This window comes from Lontra canadensis, unplaced genomic scaffold (genome assembly GCF_010015895.1).
Source record: "Lontra canadensis isolate GAN:19392208 unplaced genomic scaffold, GSC_riverotter_1.0 scaffold2, whole genome shotgun sequence".
Classification (NCBI taxonomy): Eukaryota; Metazoa; Chordata; class Mammalia; order Carnivora; family Mustelidae; genus Lontra; species Lontra canadensis.
The window spans coordinates 47,497,784-47,521,727 of NW_022630996.1; the positions used below are offsets into that span (position 1 = coordinate 47,497,784).

At 37.5% G+C, this 23,944-nt stretch overlaps 1 protein-coding gene across 4 annotated transcripts in view; it reads left to right on the plus strand.

Annotated features, from left to right (window-relative positions):
• Positions 1 to 23,944, plus strand: part of TMEM196 (transmembrane protein 196) — a 48,530-nt gene that overhangs the window by 16,792 nt on the left and 7,794 nt on the right. For all 4 annotated transcript variants that reach the window (XM_032873600.1, XM_032873611.1, XM_032873604.1 and 1 more), the window contains exon 2: positions 23,242 to 23,298. In XM_032873600.1, coding sequence (XP_032729491.1) covers positions 23,242 to 23,298 — 57 coding nt within the window. The remainder of the gene's footprint in view (positions 1 to 23,241; positions 23,299 to 23,944) is intronic.

The window sequence follows — 23,944 nt, forward strand, 5'->3', positions numbered from 1 at the left end:
TAATATATTTACAGGATCTTGATGTTTAAGAAAAAAATTTCCAATTAGAGGGAGAATATGAGCTTTTATCGGCACCCACCATGTACCATAGGAAGAGCACTTTCACCTGGATTGTTTCTTTTAATCCATAACCATATATTAGTATTAGTCTCCTCATTTCTGTAAAGGGAATGGAGAATATCATTTCATTACAAATGGCATATTCTGTGTCAGAGAGCTGTGATAGTGTCATGGTAGATACTTAAGAAATACCTCATAAATACTAGGAAATGTCTGCTAAAAATGAGTGGGGGGAGAAAACAGGGCCACTTAGATTAGTGATCAGAGAGTGTCAGAGCAAGAAGGAATGCAGGAATCCCATCTAATCCAACTCCCTCACTTTAAAGGTTAAGGCCAGGAGAATTCAGTTGAGTTGCCTAATGCAGTTAAAATGACAAAGGAAGACTGAATGGGAGCATAGGGTTCTGTTCTAAAGTACAGATTTTTCTCAAGAGTGCCTGATCATAGCCTCTCAGCCCAGGGATTACAAAGAAGAGTTCCATCAAAAGATGCACTTTGGTAACAACATTTACCAAGCCATACTATCATTTACTCTAAGTCTTCAGCTTCTTTATATAAGATTCCTTTGTGTATTCTCCTGTTTAGAGTTGCAATTACAATGTTTGTGATAATGTTTTCACATCATCCCCCTTTTTAAGAATTCTAATAATTCTCCCTCATCTTTCCTTGCTTTCCTAAATAGTTGCTCCTTTAACAAGACCTTTAACAGGATCTTCTTGAGGCAGTTGTGGTAATACAAAGCTTCAAGATATACAGGACCCTAGAGCTTCCCAATTAATCAATTTGACAATTACTGGTCTTACTTTAAATGAAGCACTTTGTTGATAATTTGGAGGTAGATAGAGATAATTATTTGTACTCTGGATCCAGGAGCTTTATAGCCGGTAGCACAGATGTAAGCAAACAAAACAAAACAAAACAAAACAAAGAAACAGATATTGAACACTTAAATTTTTCTAAGTGCTTTGCCCCAATTGTTTTATCTAATTATTTACAGCAGTTCTATGAAGTATGTTCTCTTATGCATTCAATTAAAGAGAAAACTGTGGCACATAATTTAAGAAAATTCCTCAAAGTCACACAGATTGAAAATGATGAAACCATGATTCAAACTCAGCCCATTTGACTGTAGAGAAGCCATTCTTATTCCTAAACTATATTGTCTCCTACTAAATCCAAATAAATACGGTTAAATACAGAATGCAGTGTAGGAACATCCTGTGGATACACAAAGGAAAGTAAAGAGAGACAGAAGACTTCATGGAGGATGTGCCTTTGGTGGCACGTCTGAAAAAATCAAGTAGTGAGGGCTTATTGGGAAGGGAAGAAGGAAACACATTCCAGACTGGCAGAGACATGATGCACAGAGAGCTTGAGAATGGTAAAGAGCATGTTGGTTTCAGAACATACAATGTGCAGAAAGAAGAGAGTATAGAGAGGTAGGCTTGACTAACTGTGAGGAACTTGAGGAATATAGAGTATACTATGGAATTTGAATTGCATACTTTTTAAGAAATGGATGGATCTCTTAAAGGTTCTGAGGATAGGAGTAACATGAGTCAACATGTATTTTAGGAATAATCACCTAGGCAGCAGTGTGAAGAATTAGAGCCAGGGGGATTATGTACATCTTTCAGGTTAAAATTTAGAATCAGAAGGAAGCTTACTTTAGTGGGAATGGAAATAAAAAGGGCATACATGAGAAGTTTTATGGAGGCAGATTCAAGAAGACTTGGTGGGAAACAGCTATGAAAAATGAGAGTTGAAGAGATTGGAAATTAAGGCTGACTCTCTGCCCTGGTTAAAGAGAATGAGAGTATACTGTGCTCAGAAAAACAAAAACAGAGGCAGGTTTGTAGGGCAAGAAAACAAATTAAGTTTAGACAAGTTGTGCCTCTTTGATTCATTTATTCATGAAATATTCATCCATCAATTTATAATAGACCTTATGTTATATTCTAGAGTTACTGTAAAGAACAAGAAGATAATGTTCCTGCCTTCAAGACACAGTCTGTGGTAGGGATGCAAACATTAAACAAATAAATATACAAGCAAGTATTTAATCATGATGCTACAAAGGGAAAAAGTCAGAGTGCTGTAAGAGCTTAAAATGGGAACTCAGTTCAGACAGTTAAGAGGGGGTCTTCTATGAAGAAGTAATATTTAGGTAATATTTAAATTGGAATAATAGTTAGCCAGTCAGAGATGAATAGTAGTATTTCAGGCTATGAAAACATCAGATGTCAAGTCTTTGAGGGAGAAGGAATTTGATGAGTTCCAAGAAGTTAAGAGAGAAATCAATGAAGACTGAGGCTGTAGAAGAAAGCAGATTATGAAACACTTCATAGACCATGTAAAGATTTTGAGTTTTTTCTTAAAGGCAATGGAATAAAATTGAAATATTTGAAATGTGGAAGTAAGTTCAGAGAAAAGTGGGTTTGATGAAGGCAAGGATGGAAAAAAACAAATTTGGAAGCTTTTGCTATAATACGGTTGAGAGATGATAGTGGTTTGGAACAGAGTGGAAGCAATGGGAGTGAACAGAAGCAGTATATTTCAGCTATATTCTGAAGACAAAAAGAATACTGTGTGGTTCACTGACATACATGAGAGTTTGAATGAGGTGTCAGTAAGGAGTCCCAAATGTCAGGAGTGAGAAAACTCAGTGGATGGCTATGCTATTTCCAGAATTGAGAAGTTTTGGAGGAGGATAATATCTTCAGGGGGATGATGACAGTATTTTCAGGAGAATATTTCTCAGTATCTTCAAGAAATGATTAGGACGTTCTGAGTGCCAAGTATTTTTGTGAGGCACCTCAGTGCCTGATTTTTTCTGGTTGACTAGCAGTTCTTGGATCACACCATCACCATGCCTAAGCCAGTGGAAAAGATAGTCTGCCTCCCTGAATGATGAAATAAAATTTCTAGAATTTATTCTCATTCCCTCTGGTTGGCCTTACTTGTATCTTGTGGTCATCTCTGAAGCAATCACTGTGACGAGGAGGACAGAACATCCAGTTCATTAAAGTTGGTTCACAGGGCTGTGGGAGGTAGGAAACACATGACTGAAAGTGAGGGACAGTGACTTCCTCAGCAGAAAAAAGAGGTAGGATTGCCAGAAAATGGGTAAATAAATTATAAAGACCAAAATAATGGCTTTCTGCCACCAAATATAATAACTGAAGCAGTAGAAGTGAATAAAGAAAGATAAAAATGTGTAGTTTGACATTGGGGGAGGGCATCTTTGTGAAAAATACAGTTAGAACTCTGTTTCTGAGTTCAGATGGAGGCCAGTACTCAATGTATAGATGTGAGTTTTTGGCAGAGAAGTAGTAGTGAAAGCCGCGAAGAGTACAGAGTGAGAACTGACCCTTCAGCAATACCAGCAGAGAGTAAGGATAGGAGAAAATGAACCCAACAGTGGGACTGATGAGTGAAGGACAGAAAAGAAGGAGGGCAGTCAGGGGTGTGGAATGGAATCCTGTGCAGAGACTATTCCAAAAATAAAAGAATAGTCAGTAGAGTATCATTGATACTCTTGGAATGAGCAATTTTACTGAAGGTAGGAATAAAAACTATATGTATTACTTTATTCAACAAACAATTATTGAGAACCTACTGCTTGATAAGCACCATGACCAAAGACCTTCCTCTTCCATTCCAACAATTTCCTAAGTGTGTACTGTACACCAGAGACCATTCTAAGTATTCTGTTTGGGAGCAGGGTCTTGGTGGTAGTTATAAATATGAAAAACATCTCTCAAGGAGCTTAATGTCTAGTGATAAATGTAATAAACATGAAAATAACTGAGTCAAAATGTAACAAGGTCCAAAAAGATGCACACAAGATACTATGAGAAATCAGAAAAAAAGATGGAATCACATCTGGTCAGAAAATTTGAGATGGGCCCTGGAGAATAGGTAAGAATAAGAACAAAATTTTGTAAGTGGAAAAGTAGATATAAGCAAAGATGATACAGTGAATATATACAAGGATTATTAAGTCCAGTTTGGCTGTAGGCTATCAGCAGGGGACCAGTTTGCAAACTGGATTGGAACTATCCATCTAGGCTCTGATAACAAGCCAAGACATTTGATGAGTCATTAAAAAAAATTGTATGAAGGAGTGAGGTACTAAAAATCATGCTTAGAATGGACTTCAGATGATGTTCCAGAAAGAGAGGCAGAGAGGCTCTCCAGAAAACTCTAAAAAATCTAGGGGATTATCTGGCTGGCGAGGGCCTGAATGAAATAAGAGGTCCACTGTGGGTGTGTAATTCATGGCACACAGCAATGGATTGGTAGAAATGATATGGAAAGGGAGGGAATCAAAAGTACCTCTGAGTTTTGTGAAAATAGTGGTTAGAGTGATAGAAACAAGAGAGGAACGAGGGGAAGCAGATTTGAAACTCCTATTTTGTGAGCGTAATCTCCCTGCTGGATCTCTTTTGTTGACTCCCATGCATCTGGCTGTGAGCACACTGAGCTGTAGAATGATTGTAGGCTGAGCTAAAAATAGATGAAGCTTTCATGGTGACCAACATCCTGTGTTATTCTCTGGTCTCTTGGAACAGGGACCCACTTTAGACGTGACATTTTGCTTTGAAATACCACGTTCAGTGGCAAACATTATTGGGAACACTTAGAAGACTTTCTCTACATCAAATAGAAATTAATACATCTGAAAATTACTTTCTAAAAGATACTCCACTAGTAAGCCTTAAAGTCTTGTTAATTGCTGCTCATCATATCACTGCTGGAAATTAGAGAAAATAATAGTGCATACATCAGTGGGTACATACTGATTTGATATGGAACAAACCATCTCCATGAGGGAGGGAACAAGAGCAAAGTTACATACAGTTTTTAGCCCATGGCAAGATTCTGTGAATGAGAAAAAAACAAAACAAAACAAAGAATGAATATCTAAAGTATTTTTTTATAATTCCTGTCAGGAATTCAGATACTGGTCTGTACTTATCAGAAACTAAATATATATATATATATATATATATATATAATTTTAATAATTTTATTAATAACTTCACATATTTGTGGTTTATTGGGTAGTAGAAATTATACCAAGTGTATCATAAACATCATAAACTTTATCTCATTAATCCTTTTAATAGCACTGCAAGGTAAGTTTTAAGATACTTGTAGTAGTGTGCCTATTTTACAGATGGGGAAGTTGAGATTCAGAGAGTTTAAATAGATGCTAGAAGTCCCACTAATTTGTGTGGCACAGCCAAATTTAAAGCCCATGTTTTCCTTACTCCAAAGTCTGTACTCCTAACCATTGTGCTATGTACATAAAGATATGCAGTATCTTTTAAGCTCTGCCCATAAAGAACAGTACTGATTCTAAATCCCAGACCCTAGTTGACAGCACCCACCAACTAACCTATCCCCAGATTGAGAAATGTCCTGGGGCCTACCTATGACTCCTGTACTGCTCCAGAGTACCCAGCAAATACAATATGAAAAGCCATCACAAATGCCTTTTTCCTACTTGTAATCTCATTCTGCCAGCTGATGCATAACCATCACACTATCTATCTTGTCAGGGCAAAGGGGTTATTTTCTCTCCCAATATAGGTGTTTCCTCTTCATGCTATTTAGCAGAAAAATCATGCCAACCCCCTTCTTGCTACTTCTGCACTAAAACCCAAAATAACCGTGATACCCCTTTTATCTAATCGGATGTTCTTCTTACTCTTTCCCTCTGAAATCAGAGTAAATCTTATAATCACGTTACATTTTAACCAGTCCCTTCAGCTTGTTCCAGCCACTGTAGTTACTCCTCACAGACACCTTCGGGAACAAAACACTATTCACGGAAACGAGCATTATGAAATTGTAATCTTTAAAACAAATATTTGAAAAGACATAGTACATGATTGTTCCTCCTTCACAGATCCTGAAGTTGTATTTTGGTTACAAATTGTGCAAACCTCTCTTTATTTCTGAGGGAATGATATCATTTCTTTTGGGTTCTGTAAATTATAGAACTACTCATAAAGGAAAGGAAATGGATAGTGGATAGTGTTTGTTTTTAGACTTATAAACGCTGTAGACCCAGTATATTTTAATCTGTGTTGTGCTTTCCGAGAGTACAAAATGGCGGGCAACTGGTATAGAACACCAGAGGGCCAGCGCTTAAAAGTGTCTCCCACTCGACAGCCAATCTCGGTAGGTAAAGGCTGATGCATGTTGTATCTCGTGAGATAAAGATACCAGCAGGGAGGGCAAATGTTATGGGCCAGAAGTAATAATGATTAGGAACATCAAAGAGCTGGAAATTTGTTAGAAAGAAATCTCCTGGCTAAAAGGTCTGCCAATTTATTGATTTGCTTACCAGGCAATTCCATGGCTGGCATTTTTTTCTTAAAGAAACACAGAGACAGTGGGGGTACTGGGGTGGCTCAAGTCAGTTAAGTGTCCGACTTTTGATTGCAGCTCAGGTCTTATCTCAGGGTTGTGAGTTTAAGGCCCACACTGGGCTCCATGCTGGGTATGGAACCTACTTAAAAAAATAAAAGCAATAGAGAGAGAGTCAACAGAAGGTTTAAGAAAGAATGGTCATGAAGATGGCTGAGAAACAGAGGCATGCTTGCCCTAGAGAAAACACAAGGTTAAATGGTGTATTTGTCATACTCTGGGGGCAATGGGTAGGTATCACAGGCATAAAGCCTTCAGGCTTAATGAAAGAAAAAACTTTCTGACAATCAGAATGACTTTAAGTTGAAAAATCCCGCCTCCCTTAGTGAAAGAGATCAATCCTAAACTGAAAAGACTCTTGTCGAGTCAGAATTTCAAATAATATTGATGTTGGACACCTTAAGATTCACTGGCATTCTAGTTTCCAAAGCAACAGATGGAGCTTAGCCTCAGTAAGCAGAATTGTTTGTGAAAGTTGTTTATTTGGAAGAAAGAGGATTAAGGGAGGAGGGGAATCTGGAGGAGCTGTTAAGGAATACAAGGCAAACTCACAAAAAGCCTTGACCTTTACTTTCCCTGAAACCAGGACTCTCAAGGACATTTAGCACTGCTCTGGATTATTATAGAGGATTCTCACATACACATAAAGCAGGAAAATGGTGTTTTTCCCACATGGATACTAATTTTTTGTGTGTAAAACCCACCCAAGTTATAGGATGGATTTTAAATGGATGCCCTTTGGGGATTCTGTGACTTAATTCAGATAAATCATTCACATGGTGGGAACTTAAAAACCATCAAGGAAAATATTTTGATGAGCTCTTTCCAAAGCATACTTTATGAGGAGGTTCTCTCTCACTTTTAAGAAAGTTGCCTCTGTTGGCTTTTTTCCTGTCTTGTTATGTTCATTAATTCCTAAATGCTAACACCATAGATCAACATGGCATCATATGATCAGAACAAAGTTCTGGAAAGATTAAATGAAACGTCCTATTATTTTTTAAAACTTTATATTAGAGAATTGGGAATATATAAAAGAGCTAAAATGACATTAAAATGACCAGTGATCCCACCACTCAGACAAAGTCACTGTTTGCATTGTGATATTATTGCCCTGGCTTTGCATGTATGAAAATAATAATTTTTGCAAATTAGAACAAAATGTGCCTAGTTTTGTAGTCTGCTGTTTTGTTAAAATGGTGTTATAGCATTTCATCATGGCCCAACATATTCTAAAAAAAGAAAAATACCATGATTTCAAGTCCTAAATTTTAGTACCTTAGTTCAGTCTTCTGCTTTCACATAGTTCCATACAACTATTTAAGACTACTATTACCTGCACCTCCCCAAAACAGGTTTGCCTTAGCTCATTTTGGTAGACTACTCTAACTTTCTACCTGACTTTAAAGCTAAACTAAATATATTCTTTATGACCATAAACTCATTTCTTTTTCTTGTCTCTATATTGGAGAGTTAAACATCCTTAGAATTTTAATATTCCCTTTCGATCCTGAAAATTAGAAATCTTTTGTGACTTCTTTCTTCCTTAGAATAATAATACCATTGTCAGAAAGGTAGGATGAGACAGGGAAGAGTGCACACACTTGGGCATCAGAGTGATCAGGATTTGAATTCTGCTTCTGCCATTTCTTAGCTGTATACTCCCAATCTCTTTTGTAAGATCACTTAGATTTCTCTGGACCTTCGCTTATTCTTCTGTGAAATGGACTGTACATGTGGATTGAGAAAACATGCTTGAAGTTTCTTGATTATTATAATCCCATGCTAATACTTATTGATTATAAGTTCCCTTCTATTTACGGTTTGATAAGCCGTCCTGTCTCTTCTTTCCAAGCTCTGTCATTATCCAATTTTGGTCAGCCACTCAGCGAACACCTCTGAAGCTGTAAGGTTGAATGGAGGAAACTGGAAACTTTTCTATTGTCTTTACCTATGACCTTTATTCTAAAGGGAAATCCACAGAACTGATGTCCAAGACAATAATTAATAATAGTAATAATAAATATATTTATTTATTGGAAATAAATGTATTACATGAAAAGGTTAATTAATTGAAAGGAGAAATTTTTTTTAAAGAACTGCTCCCATATAGAAGTAAGACCGCTACTTAAGTTAAATTGAAAAACAGTGCTGTGAATTAATTGGTAGCTACTGCCACCAAGTGGTAGGAGAATACTTCCTTAAACACTAGGATCCAGTAGCCTTTAGGGGGAAAAGTTCCCTTACCACAATTTAGTAATTTATCTGTGGACCTGAACTTCCTTCATCTGTTCCCATTGCATCACTACCCTAACAAAGAGTTGGGGTAAAATTATTATTAAAAAATCCTAAATTAGTTTAGCCGCTAGAGTTAGAAAGGTCAGTGTTTGAATACCACTTGTACCAAATGCCAGCGGTATGGTATGAAAAATTTGTCTGAGAACTCAATTTTCTCAACTGAATATGTGACTTAAATTAGGTGATGTGTTTAAAATGTTTAGCCCAGAGCCTGATATCTAGCAAGTGCTCAACAAATGTTATCTCTTATCTTTTTGATAATGGCCATCCTAATGAGCTTGAGGTAATATCTCATTATGGTTTTAATTTGCATTTCCTTAATGACTATTGATGATGAGCATCTTTTCACGTACATGTTGTCCTTATAGAAATGTCGATTCAGGTCCTTTGCCTGTTTTTTAATTTTTTTTTAACTTTTTAATATATTGAATTGTATGTTTTTTAATATATTTTGGATATATATTTAGATATTCTGGATATTAATCCCTTATCAGATATATGATTGCAAATATTTTTTTCCCATTCTGTAGGTTGTCTTTTCACTTTGTTGACAGTTTCTTTTGCTGTGCAGATGCCTTTTTAGTTTGATCTAGTCCCACGTGTTTATTTTTTATTTTGTTGTAGGTGCTTTAAGTGTCGTACTCAAAAAATCATTATCAAGATCCATGTTAAACAGCTTTCTTCCTATACTTTATTCTAGGAGTTTCATGGTTTTAGGTTTTACATTGAAGTCTTTAATGCATTTTGAGTTAATATTTGTGAGTGGTGTAAGATAATTTCATTCTTTTACATGTGAATATCCAATTATCTCAGCACCATGTATTTCTCTGTTGAACATCTTGGTTCCCTTGTCAAATATTAGTTGAGCGTATATGCTTCAGCTTATTTCTGGGCTCATGAGTCTATTCTATTGTTCTGTTTTTCTGCTTTAATGCTAGTACCATACTGTTTTGATGACTATCACTTTATAGTACACGCAGAATTTAGGAAGTGTGATGCCTCCTGCTTTGTCCTTTTTATCTCAGGATTTGTTTGGCTATTTGGAGTCTTTTTAGGTATCAGTTATAATGTCTCTTTTTTTTCATTTATAATTTGTTTATTGGGTCCTTTCTCTTTTTTCCTTGATTAGTCTAAGTAAGGGTTTATCTATTTTGTTTATCTTTTCAAAGAACAAATTCTTAGTTTGGTTCATCTTTTCTATTGCTTTTCCATTCTCTCCTATATTTGTTTCTGCTCTGATCTCTATTATATCCTTTCTTCTGCTGACTTTGGGCTACACATCTGGTACTAGCTTTGCTCTGGGGGCGTTCAGCTCTGCCTTCCTGCTCTCTGCTCGAGTGCCACTGGGCCGTACAGCTTCAGGGCTTGTTGCCAGCCATTCTGGTCAGATGGGCCCAGAAAACACTCCCCACAGCAGGGAAGGCTGTGAGTCAGCTCTCTGCCTGGGCATGGGCAAATCAGGCTCTAGGGCCCACAGAACTCCTCACTGGGTATCTGAATCGGGCATATCTGCACCTTGTTGAGTTCCCTGGTTAGTTTGTGTGTGCCCCTGACCTGGTTCTACAGGTGGACAGAGATGATGGTTGGGGTTCCCTTGGGCAATACCAGCTCAGGTACAAACTCAGTCTACTGAGATCCATGTGCTGGGGGTTGCAAACCTCTCCCCTGCTTCTCTATCACAGTCACATTCCTGATGGTTAAATCCCATAGATTCCCCTTTAATCCCCATGGTATGAGGTCAGAGTAGGGGCTCCCATAAAATGACCCACAGTGCCGGTAGGATTGGTTATCCCTCCTGGGTTCTCTTTTTTCTCGCTGGAGGAACCAGAGGCTCATGCAAGACTTTGCTGCATGGTGACGCATGGTCTGGGGGAGGGGCAATGTGGTCATTATGTCGTTGCCTTTCTTACCCTACAAATACAGTCTGTCTTGGTCTCTGTGGGGCCGTGGGGTGCTTCAGTCTCACACCCGTGTTCCAGGGTTCTTTCAGTGGGGTCTTCTTGAATAGCTGTTACTTCTCATGAGGGGGAACGAAGTCAGGAACAATCTATATCACCATCTTGATCACGTCACCCTAAGTTCTAAATCTAGATCTGGCTGTAGTTCCTTCCTGCTGAGGTTCTAGGCAAAGTATTAAAGTCCCCCAACTCCCACAGCACTATAAAGAATATAAATTAACTAATGTTTTGGCAAGTGGCCTAAACTATAAAATCTGTCTGTGGATGCCAGTTATAATTTTATACACTAGGAACCATAAAGAGTCATCTATTATTAACCTTAAATAAAAAGAAAGGTAAAAATAGCACGGCTGTTTCTGCACTTACAGTAAATTGTTACCTGGCTTTCTATATTCGGTAGTGGCAATTAACCATACCTGTATACATTGTCCTCGCTAATTTATGGTCACAACAGCAAACAGCCCAAGACGCTGAGGAGCCTGAAATGTCTTCTGTTGCATCAGAGGTAGATTGCAGTGCCACTTCTGGTCACTACACTCTACTTCTTTGAAAATGGATCTTGTAGCCATGTGGTAAATCTCAATCAGAATGTCAGTATATTTCATAGAATCCTACTTCAATCTCTTGTCAGAACTGTACTCTGCACCCTAAGAGGTGGCCATTCAGTCACTCTCCAAACATTCCCAGAGGGACCTCATTCCTGTTCTGAGGAAGCCCAGGCTACATTGTGGACAGGTCTGTTCATAAGAAAAATGCTCCTGGTAATGAGTGGAAATCTCCCTCTGTCTAACTCCTAGCCATTATTCTTGATTACAACATTTAAATCCGGAAACTATAGGCAACACTATAAACCAACACCATTTCCCAGATACTCCAATGAACAGAATTTTTGATAGTCCTGTTCCAACCTGTGAATATGCATGTCCTGCAGGACCAAATGTACCTATTCTTTATGATGTATCTTTCCTCAATCAGGTAATCCCATAGATAGGCATTTTTATGGTCTTGGTACTTTAAAATGAATAAAAATAAAGGTCCTCAGAGTTATTTCATGAAATCTGGATAGAAATCAGAATGAAGGGCACCTGGGTGGCTCAGTGGGTAAAGCCTCTGCCTTTGGCTCAGGTCATGATCTCAGGGTCCTGGGATCGAGCCCCGCATCGGGCTCTCTGCTCAGCGGGGAGCCTGCTTCCTCCTCTCTCTCTGCCTGCCTCTTTGCCTACTTGTGATCTCTCTCTGTCAAATAAATAAATAAAATCTTAAAAAAAAAAGAAAGAAATCAGAATGAAATGTAAAAAAAAAAAAATCAGCATTTTTATCAAATTAACTCATAGAATCCTCAAAAGAATAATTTTAATTGGGTGGAGTTGAACCTGAAAGTGGCCCCTGACACTTTGTCTCCAGAAGTTTGGTATCCTCTTGGAATCATCGGTCCTGGGTCCTTCAGATGGGATGTGGAATGGCCCAGGGCCTTCAGAGCTGATAAGCTATGCATCAGGAAGGGGACCACTGCTGTGCGTCAAACAATTCCTTCCTTAATGTTGCTCTTGTACCTTCTTTGATTTTTTTGTCAAGCTCTTTTGAAACTATCGGCTTATTTTAGTAATGGTAAGGTGATAGGGATTTATCTTACTTTAAGTTTTATCCACAGCTGAGGCCAAGAATGATAGTGACAGGGCGCCTGGGTGGCTCAGCGGGTTAAAGCCTCTGCCTTCAGCTCAGGTCATGATCCCAGGGTCCTGGGATCAAGCCCCACATCGGGCTCTCTGCTGGGCGGGGAGCCTGCTTCCCCCTCTCGCTCTGCCTATCTCTCTGCCTACTTGTGATCTCTGTCTGTCAAATAAATAAATAAAATCTTTAAAAAAAAAAAATGATAGTGACTGTGAGGAAAAAGAAAACACAAATTCCAGACGAAGTTTAAAACTAAGGTGATGGTCATTCGTTTTTTTTTTTAATTTTTAATTTTTTTATTAATATATAATGTATTGTTCGCCCCAAAGGATACAGGTCTGTGAATCATCAGGTTTACACACTTCACAGCACGGTGATAGTCATTCTTGTATAGCCGTCCTTCCCACCAGAGAGATTTCTCTTATAAGCTTTTCATTAGGAATGTTTTATGATTTGTCTATTAAAAAACATATTTTTTGACAAGGTGTTTCTAATTTACTTAGAGCTAACATGAAATGGGGTATAATGCACAATAAGTAATAATTTGGGAACCCCCATGTTCTGCTCTCATTGAACTTCTGCCACTGACTTACTGTATGATTTTTTTGGCTTCTTAATTCCTCTCCCCACAAAGTGGAAATAGTAGAGTGGTTGTTTTAGCCTTCCCAGAAATACTGGGAGAGAGAACCCAAATAGTAAGTGTTGTGAACTTCTGAAAAAGTAAACTTTGGAAATTTGAGAATTTATCCCAACAGAATACTTGAGAAAGTATTTCCATTTGGGGTCCTTTAACAGGAATCAAACTAAAAGAACTGGAAGATGAGGGTAAAGGTCCCTCTGCTAAGATATCTTGTAAACTTTATTCCAGTAAGGCAAATAATCTTTGTGCTGAAGGATCTTGCTGGAGAGTGCAGCATTTAATATTTTCTCCAGAGCCCATTACCCAAGTCTGTTTTTTAATGCTCCAAAATTATTTTTTTTCTACTTTATTATTTTTTCCTATAATCTTTGTGGGTTTTTCGGTAAAAGCACACCTTAACTCTAGGAAATAGAAAATCTGTCAGGCTTAATCTTTTTGCCCCTTTAAGAGCCAGTACCTAATGTCTGGCTCTCTGACGTAACATTTTCTTATTCACTGTAGTATCACCTTTTAATACTATGAAGACTGTCCATGCAACTTCACTGGGATAATACAGTTGCTGAATAATAAAGAAATGAATCAGTGGGAGGTTGGAAGAAGGGCTCAAAATTATTTTATGATGGTCCTCTTTATCCAGAGAAAGCTGAAAGCCATCACATCAATAACATAAATCACTAAGGCTCAGAAACCACCATTCAGAACTGTTCTGAAGCAATTCAGAAACTCAGCATGTTCCCTGGGTCCTTTATTAAGTTTATAAATCTTCTGCACCATTATTGTACTTCAATTAAATGATTCCTTCCAAAATTTGCTCCTCAAAAGCCTCACTTTCCAGAGTCGCTTCCCAGAATCTGTTAGTGTTAACAGCCTAATTTGTGTTAAGAGATATTATTTTAGATCTTTTAAGGCAATGAGGAATTTTTAATCAGCTCTCAGTTTTATAAATTTTCCACTGACCTCTTTTGAGGATTAATTTACAAGTTTCCCTATTTACCTTGCTTGAAGGCTCTCTGGCAGTCAGATTGAGGTTACAGGAAAGATGTCATGCATGTTTGTCAGTATTTAAAATCAGTTTGAAGTTAACTAAATAGGGAAGTGGAGAGAAAGGACACTTGCACCGCTAGTAAATTTCAGGTGTGTTAAAAATAGTGCTCTGCAACTGTGATTACCCATGGAGTTTGGAAACATACTAGCTTACTCTTTCCAACCTAATGGTTTTCACAGTCCAATTATGTATGCTGACAGTCTCTGGCATAAATACATTCAGGAAGAAAACTATTATTTCTTACCTGATCCAAAATATTCATTATGAGAACTGTAGCAGACATAGAAACTTGGCTAAGTCATATAAACTATAATGCTGAACCACAGAGTGGGAGTAAAATTCTTCTCTGTGTTAACTTTTGCAAGACTCTAATCACCTGTTCCAGACTCTCTTAAAAGAGAGAGGGAGACAGACAACAATAAAGAGAAAAAGTTGGGCAAGAAAACTTCCCTTTGTTAATGTCCTTTAAAGAACCAGTTCTCTTCCTTAGAGGCTCTCTGTGGAGCATGGAGAGCTCCACTTTTGCTTCAGTCTAGGTGTTCTGATCACCAGAAGTGATTTATCATCGGGGAAATTGGGTAGGGGAGGAGAAAAAAGCAAAAAGACCTTAAAAGTCACTATTCTTTGATGGGGGAAGTGAACCTGTCAAAGAGAAGCCACATAAAACTTGCCATGCAAGTGCATAAAATGTCGACAGTAGGATCCAGAGAAGACAACATCAGTTTCCTTCCCTACCCTCTGAATCATGGTTGATAGAAATATGAATGAGCAAAACACCCTTACTTCTCCTGGGGTGCTTCTGATAACTGTCTTTGCCCCTGGGAATGAAGAGACAAATACTCTCCATTAAATCCTTCAGGAAAGAGAAGAAACTTCCTTCATTATATAAGCCTAGGGAGTCTCTGGAGTCTGGTATTAGACATCCATCCATCGCTGCCCCCTTCAGGCCTTCTACTCCCATGGTGGGTCCCACATGTGGACAGCTCCGGTGGCACCAGCTCACCTAAGCCAAACGGGAGAAATAAATCAGTCCTGCGATTCTATACCTAAGGTTCTCCTGCTCTAAGGAGCATCACAGTTACTGCGGAATTTATCCAAGATGCAGATTCTGGGACCCCCACCCCACCAAAATTTGATTCAGTGGGGGCCCATGACTGTGCATTTATAACAGATATCCCCATGTCATTCTGATAAAAATGGTTCACAGAGGCAATTACTTGAAAAAGTCTTGTCAAGGCTTCGTAACTGAGGTCACATAATCTGAATTGGGTCTAATCATGAAGGCAGCCAAAAGTGTTTTCTCGGATTATCTGGTTGTTGAGGGAAATCTTGGTAATTGGAACTGGATAAATATTCAGATGGAATTACTGTATGAGACATCTGCCCTCAACTGGGAAGAGATCCCTTCACTTTGAGATCTTACAAAAGATTTCAAGGAGGATTCATGTGGTCTGGATTGCTACAATTGTGACATAAGCTCTAAAGTTTGATGAAGTTGATTTTAGGGACCCTACTCTGCCTACCATAGTATTCTCTTTTTCCTCAGAGGGAACATGTATAGATGGTAGTTACCTGCCTTTAGTTATGGTCCATCCAGGAACAGGCCATGGCTTATAATTATAAAATGAGGAACTCTTCTTTTTCCTTTAGAATCTCTGCTTTCAGACAGAAAGGCTTGCCAGCCATAGTATCCAAGAGCTTGAAAGAACCCCAGAGTAACAGACCAATTGATCTCACGTTTTAACAAATTTTATTCTGATTTTATTAATGTCCTGAAGCTTTTGGTGATACCTGTTGACTGTTTTTTACATTATTTGATCTTGACTAAATGACAAGTATCTGATTTCTTCCAGGAGCAAGTTTCTGAATGTGACTGGGATAGTGTGTGCATCAAGGGACAGTGTCTGTATAAAGGACATTTAAAGGGGAGATTGAATTATAATCAGTCAGAGCTGTTTATAGAGCAGAGTAGGTGATAGTAAGTAACAGCATTCAGTTGAGAGTGTTGAGACACTGCCCAATTTCTGGTTACACCAAGGGGAAATACCTATGCTTTGTCTATTGAGAGAAAATAAATCAACAGCTGGGATATATAATCATAGGGCCCTTTCCCAAGCCATTTTCTGTCTCACATAATTAAGAATACAAACTAATATAATGTTATATGTCAATTATACATCAATAAAGATTTTTAAAAGATTACAACTTTTTTTAGTTTGGGAAGTTACTCACATTTAAAAAAGATCTTCTGGAAGTTACCATTCAGTGTCAAGGTAATATTTTTTTCAGCAATTTTTTTTAATAGAAAGTTCTACTCATGCTAACATCTCAAGGACACCTGAGGTTTGGGAAGGAAACTTTTGAAACCCACAAAGCTAGGATTGTGACATTTAAAAGGTTAAAACCATCCAAATTATTTTCAAATGCCACCATTTAGAAGAGAATTAACCTAATCTGACCAATCATGAGTGTTTCAGGAAAACAAAAAAGTTAATGGGATTTAATTAAATGAAAAGAATAATTGCACCCAATTTTGTATCTGTAATTGGCCAAATCTGATTAGTTTCTGCCCCTCCCCATGCATCCTGTGATACATTCTTCCACCCATCTACCAATTCATTCATTCAGTTTGAAATTCCATCTTGTTATCTAGAAACTTCTTTTCAACAGCATAGCTGTGGCAAAGTTGGATATAAAAATAGATGATCTCTCACCCTAACAGTACCAGTAATGGCAAATGAAATAACACATTCAATTGCACTTTTATGTAGCATGAGGTTCAAAACTGTTTCTTTGCTCCATAATTTCTTTTCTTCACTCGCTCGCCCATCGTGAAAGAAAATTCCCTTTTTCAATACATTTTTTTCCCTAGAGAACTGAGAGACAATCAAAATGCTTTGCAACATAAATACTGTATTTCAGCCACTACTATGACTTTGTTGAACTGAAAAAAACTTTCCAAGTAAAACTGAAATGTGGTGGTCATGGAAGGTACATCTACTTTATGCAGTGGCTTATGATTCATTATATTTAACTGATAATAAAACTACTCATCCTGATAAGGACAGCCAGAAAATCACTATCACATCAGCAACAATATCAGGGAAAATATGAACTACATTAGCACAGTAGCGTTTTGTGTGCTAAGCTACAAAATAATTCTTTAAGAGACTCCAGTTATCATACTTGAACAGGTGATTGAAGTAGAATAAAAATATACAAGAACGGGTGATAGCAAAGCAAATCATCAAACTTTCAATCCATGTACAAGGAGAGATACACAGTTTAACCAGAAATAGATTTCTTTCCAGTCGGTCTCCCAAAATTTAATATTTGTTTTCTTGATCATTTTTCTCTATCTTTTAAAGAAACCATTAATTTTGACAAAATTATATAAATCATTAAAGCTTATCAAAGTTTTTTTTTTTAAAGATTTTATTTATTTATTTGACAGACAGATCACAAGCAGGCAGAGAGGCAGGCAGAGGTGGGGGTGGGGGAAGCAAACTCCCCACTGAGCAGAGAGCCTGATGTGGGGCTCGATCCCAGGACCCTGAGATCATGACCTGAGCCGAAGCAGAGGCTTTAACCCACTGAGCCACCCAGGTGTCCCAAAGCTTACCAAAGTATTAAGCTCAGTTTGTGGTTCAGCTCATTATGTTGAGGGGGGCAAGTAGCATTGTTTCTACTTTCTAGTATGTGTATCTTGTGTAATGGGCAGTGAATTTCAGTGAAGATTGTTTCATCTGAGATGGTTCAATGTGATGTGGCAAAAATTTTAATAGCTCTCTTAAAACAAGATTGGCCCACTATCTTTCATAATCCCTTCACCTAACACTTCCTTGTTCTTCTGGTCCCTGTTTTTATCTGCTTCCATTACAACCACGGTTTCAACATTTTCCATTATATAATTTAAAATTGAGAAATTCTACAAGATCCCTTTTTTTACTCATAGTCTTTTCCCAGAATAAGCTTTTCTTGGACAGAAAGAAATACTCCATAAAGTATTCATTAACGAGCATCTAGGTCAGAGAGAAACGAAACAGAGAGGCAGACAGAGACAGAAAGGCAGAAGGAAAGAAGAGGTTTTCATTCATTTGTTCATTTTAGGGATCTTTTAGCAAATCCCTTTCGTTCTTTACCTAGTGGACTGTTTTTTCCCTTCTATTTTCCCTCTTACGAGGAAAACTGAATGCATTCACATTTAGTCTGATTGCTTACACTACTGAATTACTTATTCCAGCTTATTTTATAGTTTCACTTTATTTCCTTTCACTTTTTTAAACTTCCCTGACATCTGTCGGTTCAGTCTTTACTATCAAATTGTATTTTTCTCTTTATTTTTATTTTCTCAGTCTGTATTTTAAGGCACAGATTTAAAGTTGTACTTTCCGTCAATATCTAGAACTAGTTAGCTATTCTAGTTATTATTACGTATTATAATTATTATGTTATTCTGCTAAATGATAAGAGTCTTCCAACTCTCTTTACATCCTCTTTACCCCCACCTCACCCTGTCTCAGGCCAGAGTCGCTTGCAATATCCATTCTAAACAGATACTAATTTTTCCAATCAATACTTTTGAATGTAAAAGATTTATCGTTTTGTTTTCTTTTGTGTTTTTCTCCTACATTTCTTTCTTATCTCATGGTTTTCCCTGCTTGTTTTCCTTAGCAACTTCTAGTAATTCTTGTAGAGTGTGTCATGTACAACGTTTTGGAGCCTGTATTAGCCTATTCCTGCTGGAACAAACTGCCACAAACTTAGTGGCTTAAAACAACAGAAATTTATTCTCTCGCAGTTCTGGGGGCCAGAAATCTAAAATAGGTCTGTGGGGCTAGATTCCTTCTGGAGGCCGCAGGAAGGAATCCATTTCCAGCTCACAGAGACTGCCTACATCCTGGGCCTCACAGTCCTCCTCCCCCTCACAACCAGCAGTGTGGACTCTTCACATCTCCTTCCCTGTGTCTCTCTGTGTCTTCTTGGAACCTTCTGTCTCTTTCCGCCTTCTTCTCTTCCTCTTAAAGGACCCTTGTGATGATATTTAGGGCCTACCTGGACAATCCACAAAAATCTCATTTTGAGATGCTTAATCATATCTGCAAAGGCTTTGTTGTTGTTCTTGTATAAGGTAACATTCATGGATTCTGGGGGATTAGGACATACATCTCTTGGAAGAGCCATAATTTAGCCCACCACTGTGCTTTTGCCCAAATGATCCTGTCTTTTTTGTAATCTCTTGTGTGAATGAGAATTTGATTGGATGTCAAAAGTTCAAATGTACTTTTTTTTTTTTTTTTTTCCAGAATCTTGTCTGTACTTTTTCTTCATATATTCTCCTAGGCTGTTAGTGCAAAAGGCAGTCATTCTAGTTAGGAACTGATTGTGCTAGTACAGTGATTATCTTTGGTGCATTTATCTTTTTCTATAATTCCTCTAGAGTTGCAATCTGTATTTGCATAAATCCTGGAAATGATAAGCTTTGCTACCGCTTTGCCAGGGGCTTAAAGCATTGGCTTCATAACAAAGAAAGACTGAGGACAGAGCAGAGCTTTGCTCCGCCTACCCCTCCCTCACCCACACCCACTTTCGCGACAACCCACATCCCCTTCTCCTGTCTCTGCAACAAAAGACACAGCGTGTGTCCAGAATTTCCTTACAGGGCCTTATTCTTCTTTGAATTGCAGGTATTTCATTGCCTTGGACTTCAGCATTCTGATGGGCTCTCAAAGTTACCCCTCCCTGTCTTCGTTTTTTTGGCTTTTTCTTATTGTTTACGTGGGAACGACATCTTTGTTCTTTTTCCATCTTAAGCAGAAGCAGAAGGCTCTGTGCATGAACAGCATCCACTCAAAATACAGAATGCTATTTCCATTACAGCTCCATTTCATCCTACAATGAATCACAACCTTAGTCATCTATTGAATTTAATCTAAGTTAGAATCAGATGAATTCCACTCAGAGGGCTAACTAGCTTCATTACATAGTTGCACTCCCTGTCATTAGATCATTTCATTTATATAACTTTATAGTAAAAGCAAAGCAAATAACTCTCCCTGGGTTTACATAGCCCATTTTCTCCGAAATACAATTATTTGTCTCATGTAAAAGTGTGTCTCTAATTCAGATATACATGTTTCCAGCTGTCAATTTTATTTTTTTAAACAGATCTATTTTTCACTTGTTTCATAACGTGGTGTGAGTGCTTTGCACCCTTGATAAAGTTATATTGAGAAAAAAAAAGTATTTTGAAATATAACAAATTCCCTATATAATAAGGTTCACTTAATTGTAGACTGTTTTATGATTGATCTTATAATCATTCTTATTACAACAAAAATTAACAACAGGAAGGGCAAAGAGAGCAATTATAGATGACCAGGTGTTCATTGAACACTTCTGGTTGGATTTGCTAATATGATGCCCTGTACTAGCACTGAAAAATCCTTTTGAAGAGCATTTCATTACATTATTAGAAATAAATTAACTCACTTAAAAAAGCCTTAGATTACATGGGTGATTTGTGACCTTGATGAGTGACCTTGAGCAAGTCACCAAGACTGTGTGGACCTGTACTTCCCCACGTGCAAACTGCAAGGACTAAGTTAAGTCATCTTTTAAGATCCATTCCAGCGTTGGGTGCCTGGGTGGCTCAGTGGGTTAAGCCGTTGCCTTTGGCTCAGGTTATGATCTCAGGGTCCTGGGATCGAGTCCCACATCAGGCTCTCTGCCTAGCAGGGAGCCTGCTTCCCTCTCTCTCTCTGCCTGCTTCTCTGTCTACTTGTGATCTCTCTCTGTCAAATAAATAAATAAAACCTTTAAAAAAAAAAAAATCCATTCCAGCATTGTGATTTGGGGTTACAGACTGCCCGTGAAATTGAAAGATCGTTTACTGCTTTCTTGTGCTGTTTTTATACTTCTCTATAAACTGTGATGGCTAAATTTCTGCTAACACCCCTTAAAGCTTCCTCATAAATTTCATGATTTTATATACCGCCCATTACATGTGTAGATGTTTTCTCAAATTACAAGTTTCCTCCAGGGAATGAGGATTTTGGATACCCTGACAGAAGTAACTATCAGGAAGTATTTATTCTCCAGGCCTGATTGAGAGTAGAAACATACTGTTTGATTCCCCTTGTATTCTACCTCCCCCCACACCCCCAAGCCCAGACCTTCCTTCCTTAGTGGACCATAGAAGGAAGTAATTTTATTTCCACTTAGATGTTCTAATCAAGTGGCTGGGAAGGAGAACTGGGCCTAAGCTCCTGAAGTCCCCTCGAGCTTGGCTGTGAATAAATAATGGCAATGTTTACAGATTTCAGAAGAGGTCCAAGGAACGCAAAACTACATTGCTTTCAAATTACTTCAGGAATGAGTTCTGGGTGAGTGGACTTTCAGGGTGCGTAATGGGTTAGTCAGGCAAGCAAGGACAAGGGCATGCTGATCGGAAGCTTGGAAGCACCAAGGGGTACAAAGTGGAATGGCTTGAGCACAGCCTTAATAGACATGAGACAGGATCGGTAAGGAAGAGTCCTAAGGACTCTTAAGGACAAGTTCATTTGGACCCAAGACACAAAGGTGGGGGGTGACCAATGGTTACTCAGAAGTAGCTTTTTAAAACTTCTGAAAACTATACGAGTATTCAAGTTTTATAAAGTTCTGAATTTTTATGTTCTCATGGTTTAAGGTATTAAAATAACTTTATTAGATTAATAATAAGTTAACCCTTGTTTGTCATAGGCTTTCTAAATATGATCCCAATTTATTTTTTGCTTTTGAGAGGTGTGTTATTTTTTACTATACTTGTTTTTTTATATACATTTACATATTCAAACTGTTTCATAGATGTTTTGGTGTATTATGTTAGGGAAAGTTTGTAAACTGCCCTAATTCCATTGGATCTTGATCTTTTTGCCATTAGTTTGAAAGATCATCTATGTTTTAAGCAAATCCTTATATATCCTTGTGCTCTGATCTGTCTTGCTGCATCATTGCCTGCTTTATAATTATTTTGTTCCCTTACATGGAAAGATCCCTGCAAAGGGAAACTTCAGTAACTTGTTATTTCTTTTTCCAATTTTGGTGATGTTTCTCACAAGCATTTTATTTATTTTAGATAATTCTTAGGATATTTTTATGTATATATTTATAAAGTCTACCGATGTGTGAAACCCAGTTAAAACCACTTACCTTATTAGTTCTGACTTGAGATAGCACAATTTTAAAAAGAAGATCAAAAGGAAAAACTTAACTGCACTGCAAGCTTTATTTGCTAGTCTGAAAGCCCTTAGTGAGCTTATTATTTATTAATGACTGTATTATTTTATTTATATGGTTTGCTTCCAGCCAGATGTATATATAAATGCACATTTAAATGACTCTAAATATTTCTAACCAAGTTAAATGATTTACCATTTTCCGATAACCAAAGTATCTAATAGTGTGTCATTGGTAGACTATTTGATGCTTCTTCTTTGCAAAGCAATTATGTCACTAATGTGCTTATTTACAAGAAATGACATGCCATCAACAGCTTCATCTCCTTGAGTTCTTCCAACGTATGCACAAGTACCATATTTCTGGTAGAATGAGGTCACCATTTTATCTGACATAGTTTGAGAGGTACAAAGAATGTCCCTAAAGGACATCTCCCTTTCTGATGCCTTCTCTTTTTGTTTGTGTGAGATTCACTACCTGTAGTAGAGCCCATTGATTTCTAATTGCTTAGAAATCAATTATGAATGAATATATCACACTGCTTTTTCTCCCTAAGAAAGTAGAAAGGGATAAGAAGACAATGAAAGAAAATAGGAGGAACAAAACTCTAAATTTATTTATTTCATAATTTTGCCTGATATAAAACTGACTCTGGTTTTGCTTAAGTACCAGGATTACCTATATCAACTTGGCAAAGAACAAATTTTCACTAAAGTTAGCTTTTTTATCTCTTACTCTTCTAGAATGAGGTATTTTCCTTTCCAGCTTTTGATGGGAATGTAAAATTTTCATTCTTCCCTGGAGCAAGTGTCATGAGTGAGCTATAAGCTAAAAAAAAAAAAAAAAAAAAAAAAAAGAGGTTTTCTTATCTTTGAATATAGAATAATTTTTGTTCTTTTCCCTTCCAGTTCCTTCTTTGTGGCATATGTGGAATATTGTGCGCCAAAAAAAAATCTGGACTTGTCGTAAGTTTCTGCCTTGTTTGTATTTTGCATTGAAGTATTTGAAATATAGGAACCCGAAAATGGAAATGATGACAAGCCAACTTTCACGTACTGAATATTACTCATTTAGAATGAAAAGAGGACTGACAAATAGTGGCTTTTTCATTTAAAAAAAAAAAAAAAAGCCCATCAAGAATATTAGAGACTGTGACAAAAGAAAAAGAAAGAAAAGCTTTGAGATACTCTTTAAATGCATGAATATGGAACCCATAATGACTGCTGTGGTTGACAGTCTCCACTTTTCCAGTTTATAGACGCCTAGACACTCAGATACATGAATCTTTGAATAAGCTAAAAAAGACATGGCTTGAGTTCATGGGAAATTTAACTGTTTAAATGTGGAACTGGGCCTACGGATTACTGGCTTTGACTGTGAAGTCAATTTTGCAATGCAGCAAAACAGCTGTGTTGTTATAGTTACAGTTACTTCCCAATGATTTTTTTTATTTAATTTTATTTTATTACTGTGAATGCAAACATAAGTGTTTTCAGATGTTTTACAGTACTATCATGGGTTCCTGGGGTATGGAACTTGCTCCCAGTTAACTCTGATAATGGCTGGAGGAGAACTTCTGTATGCTGAAGTGGGGATTCCCCACTTCCCTCC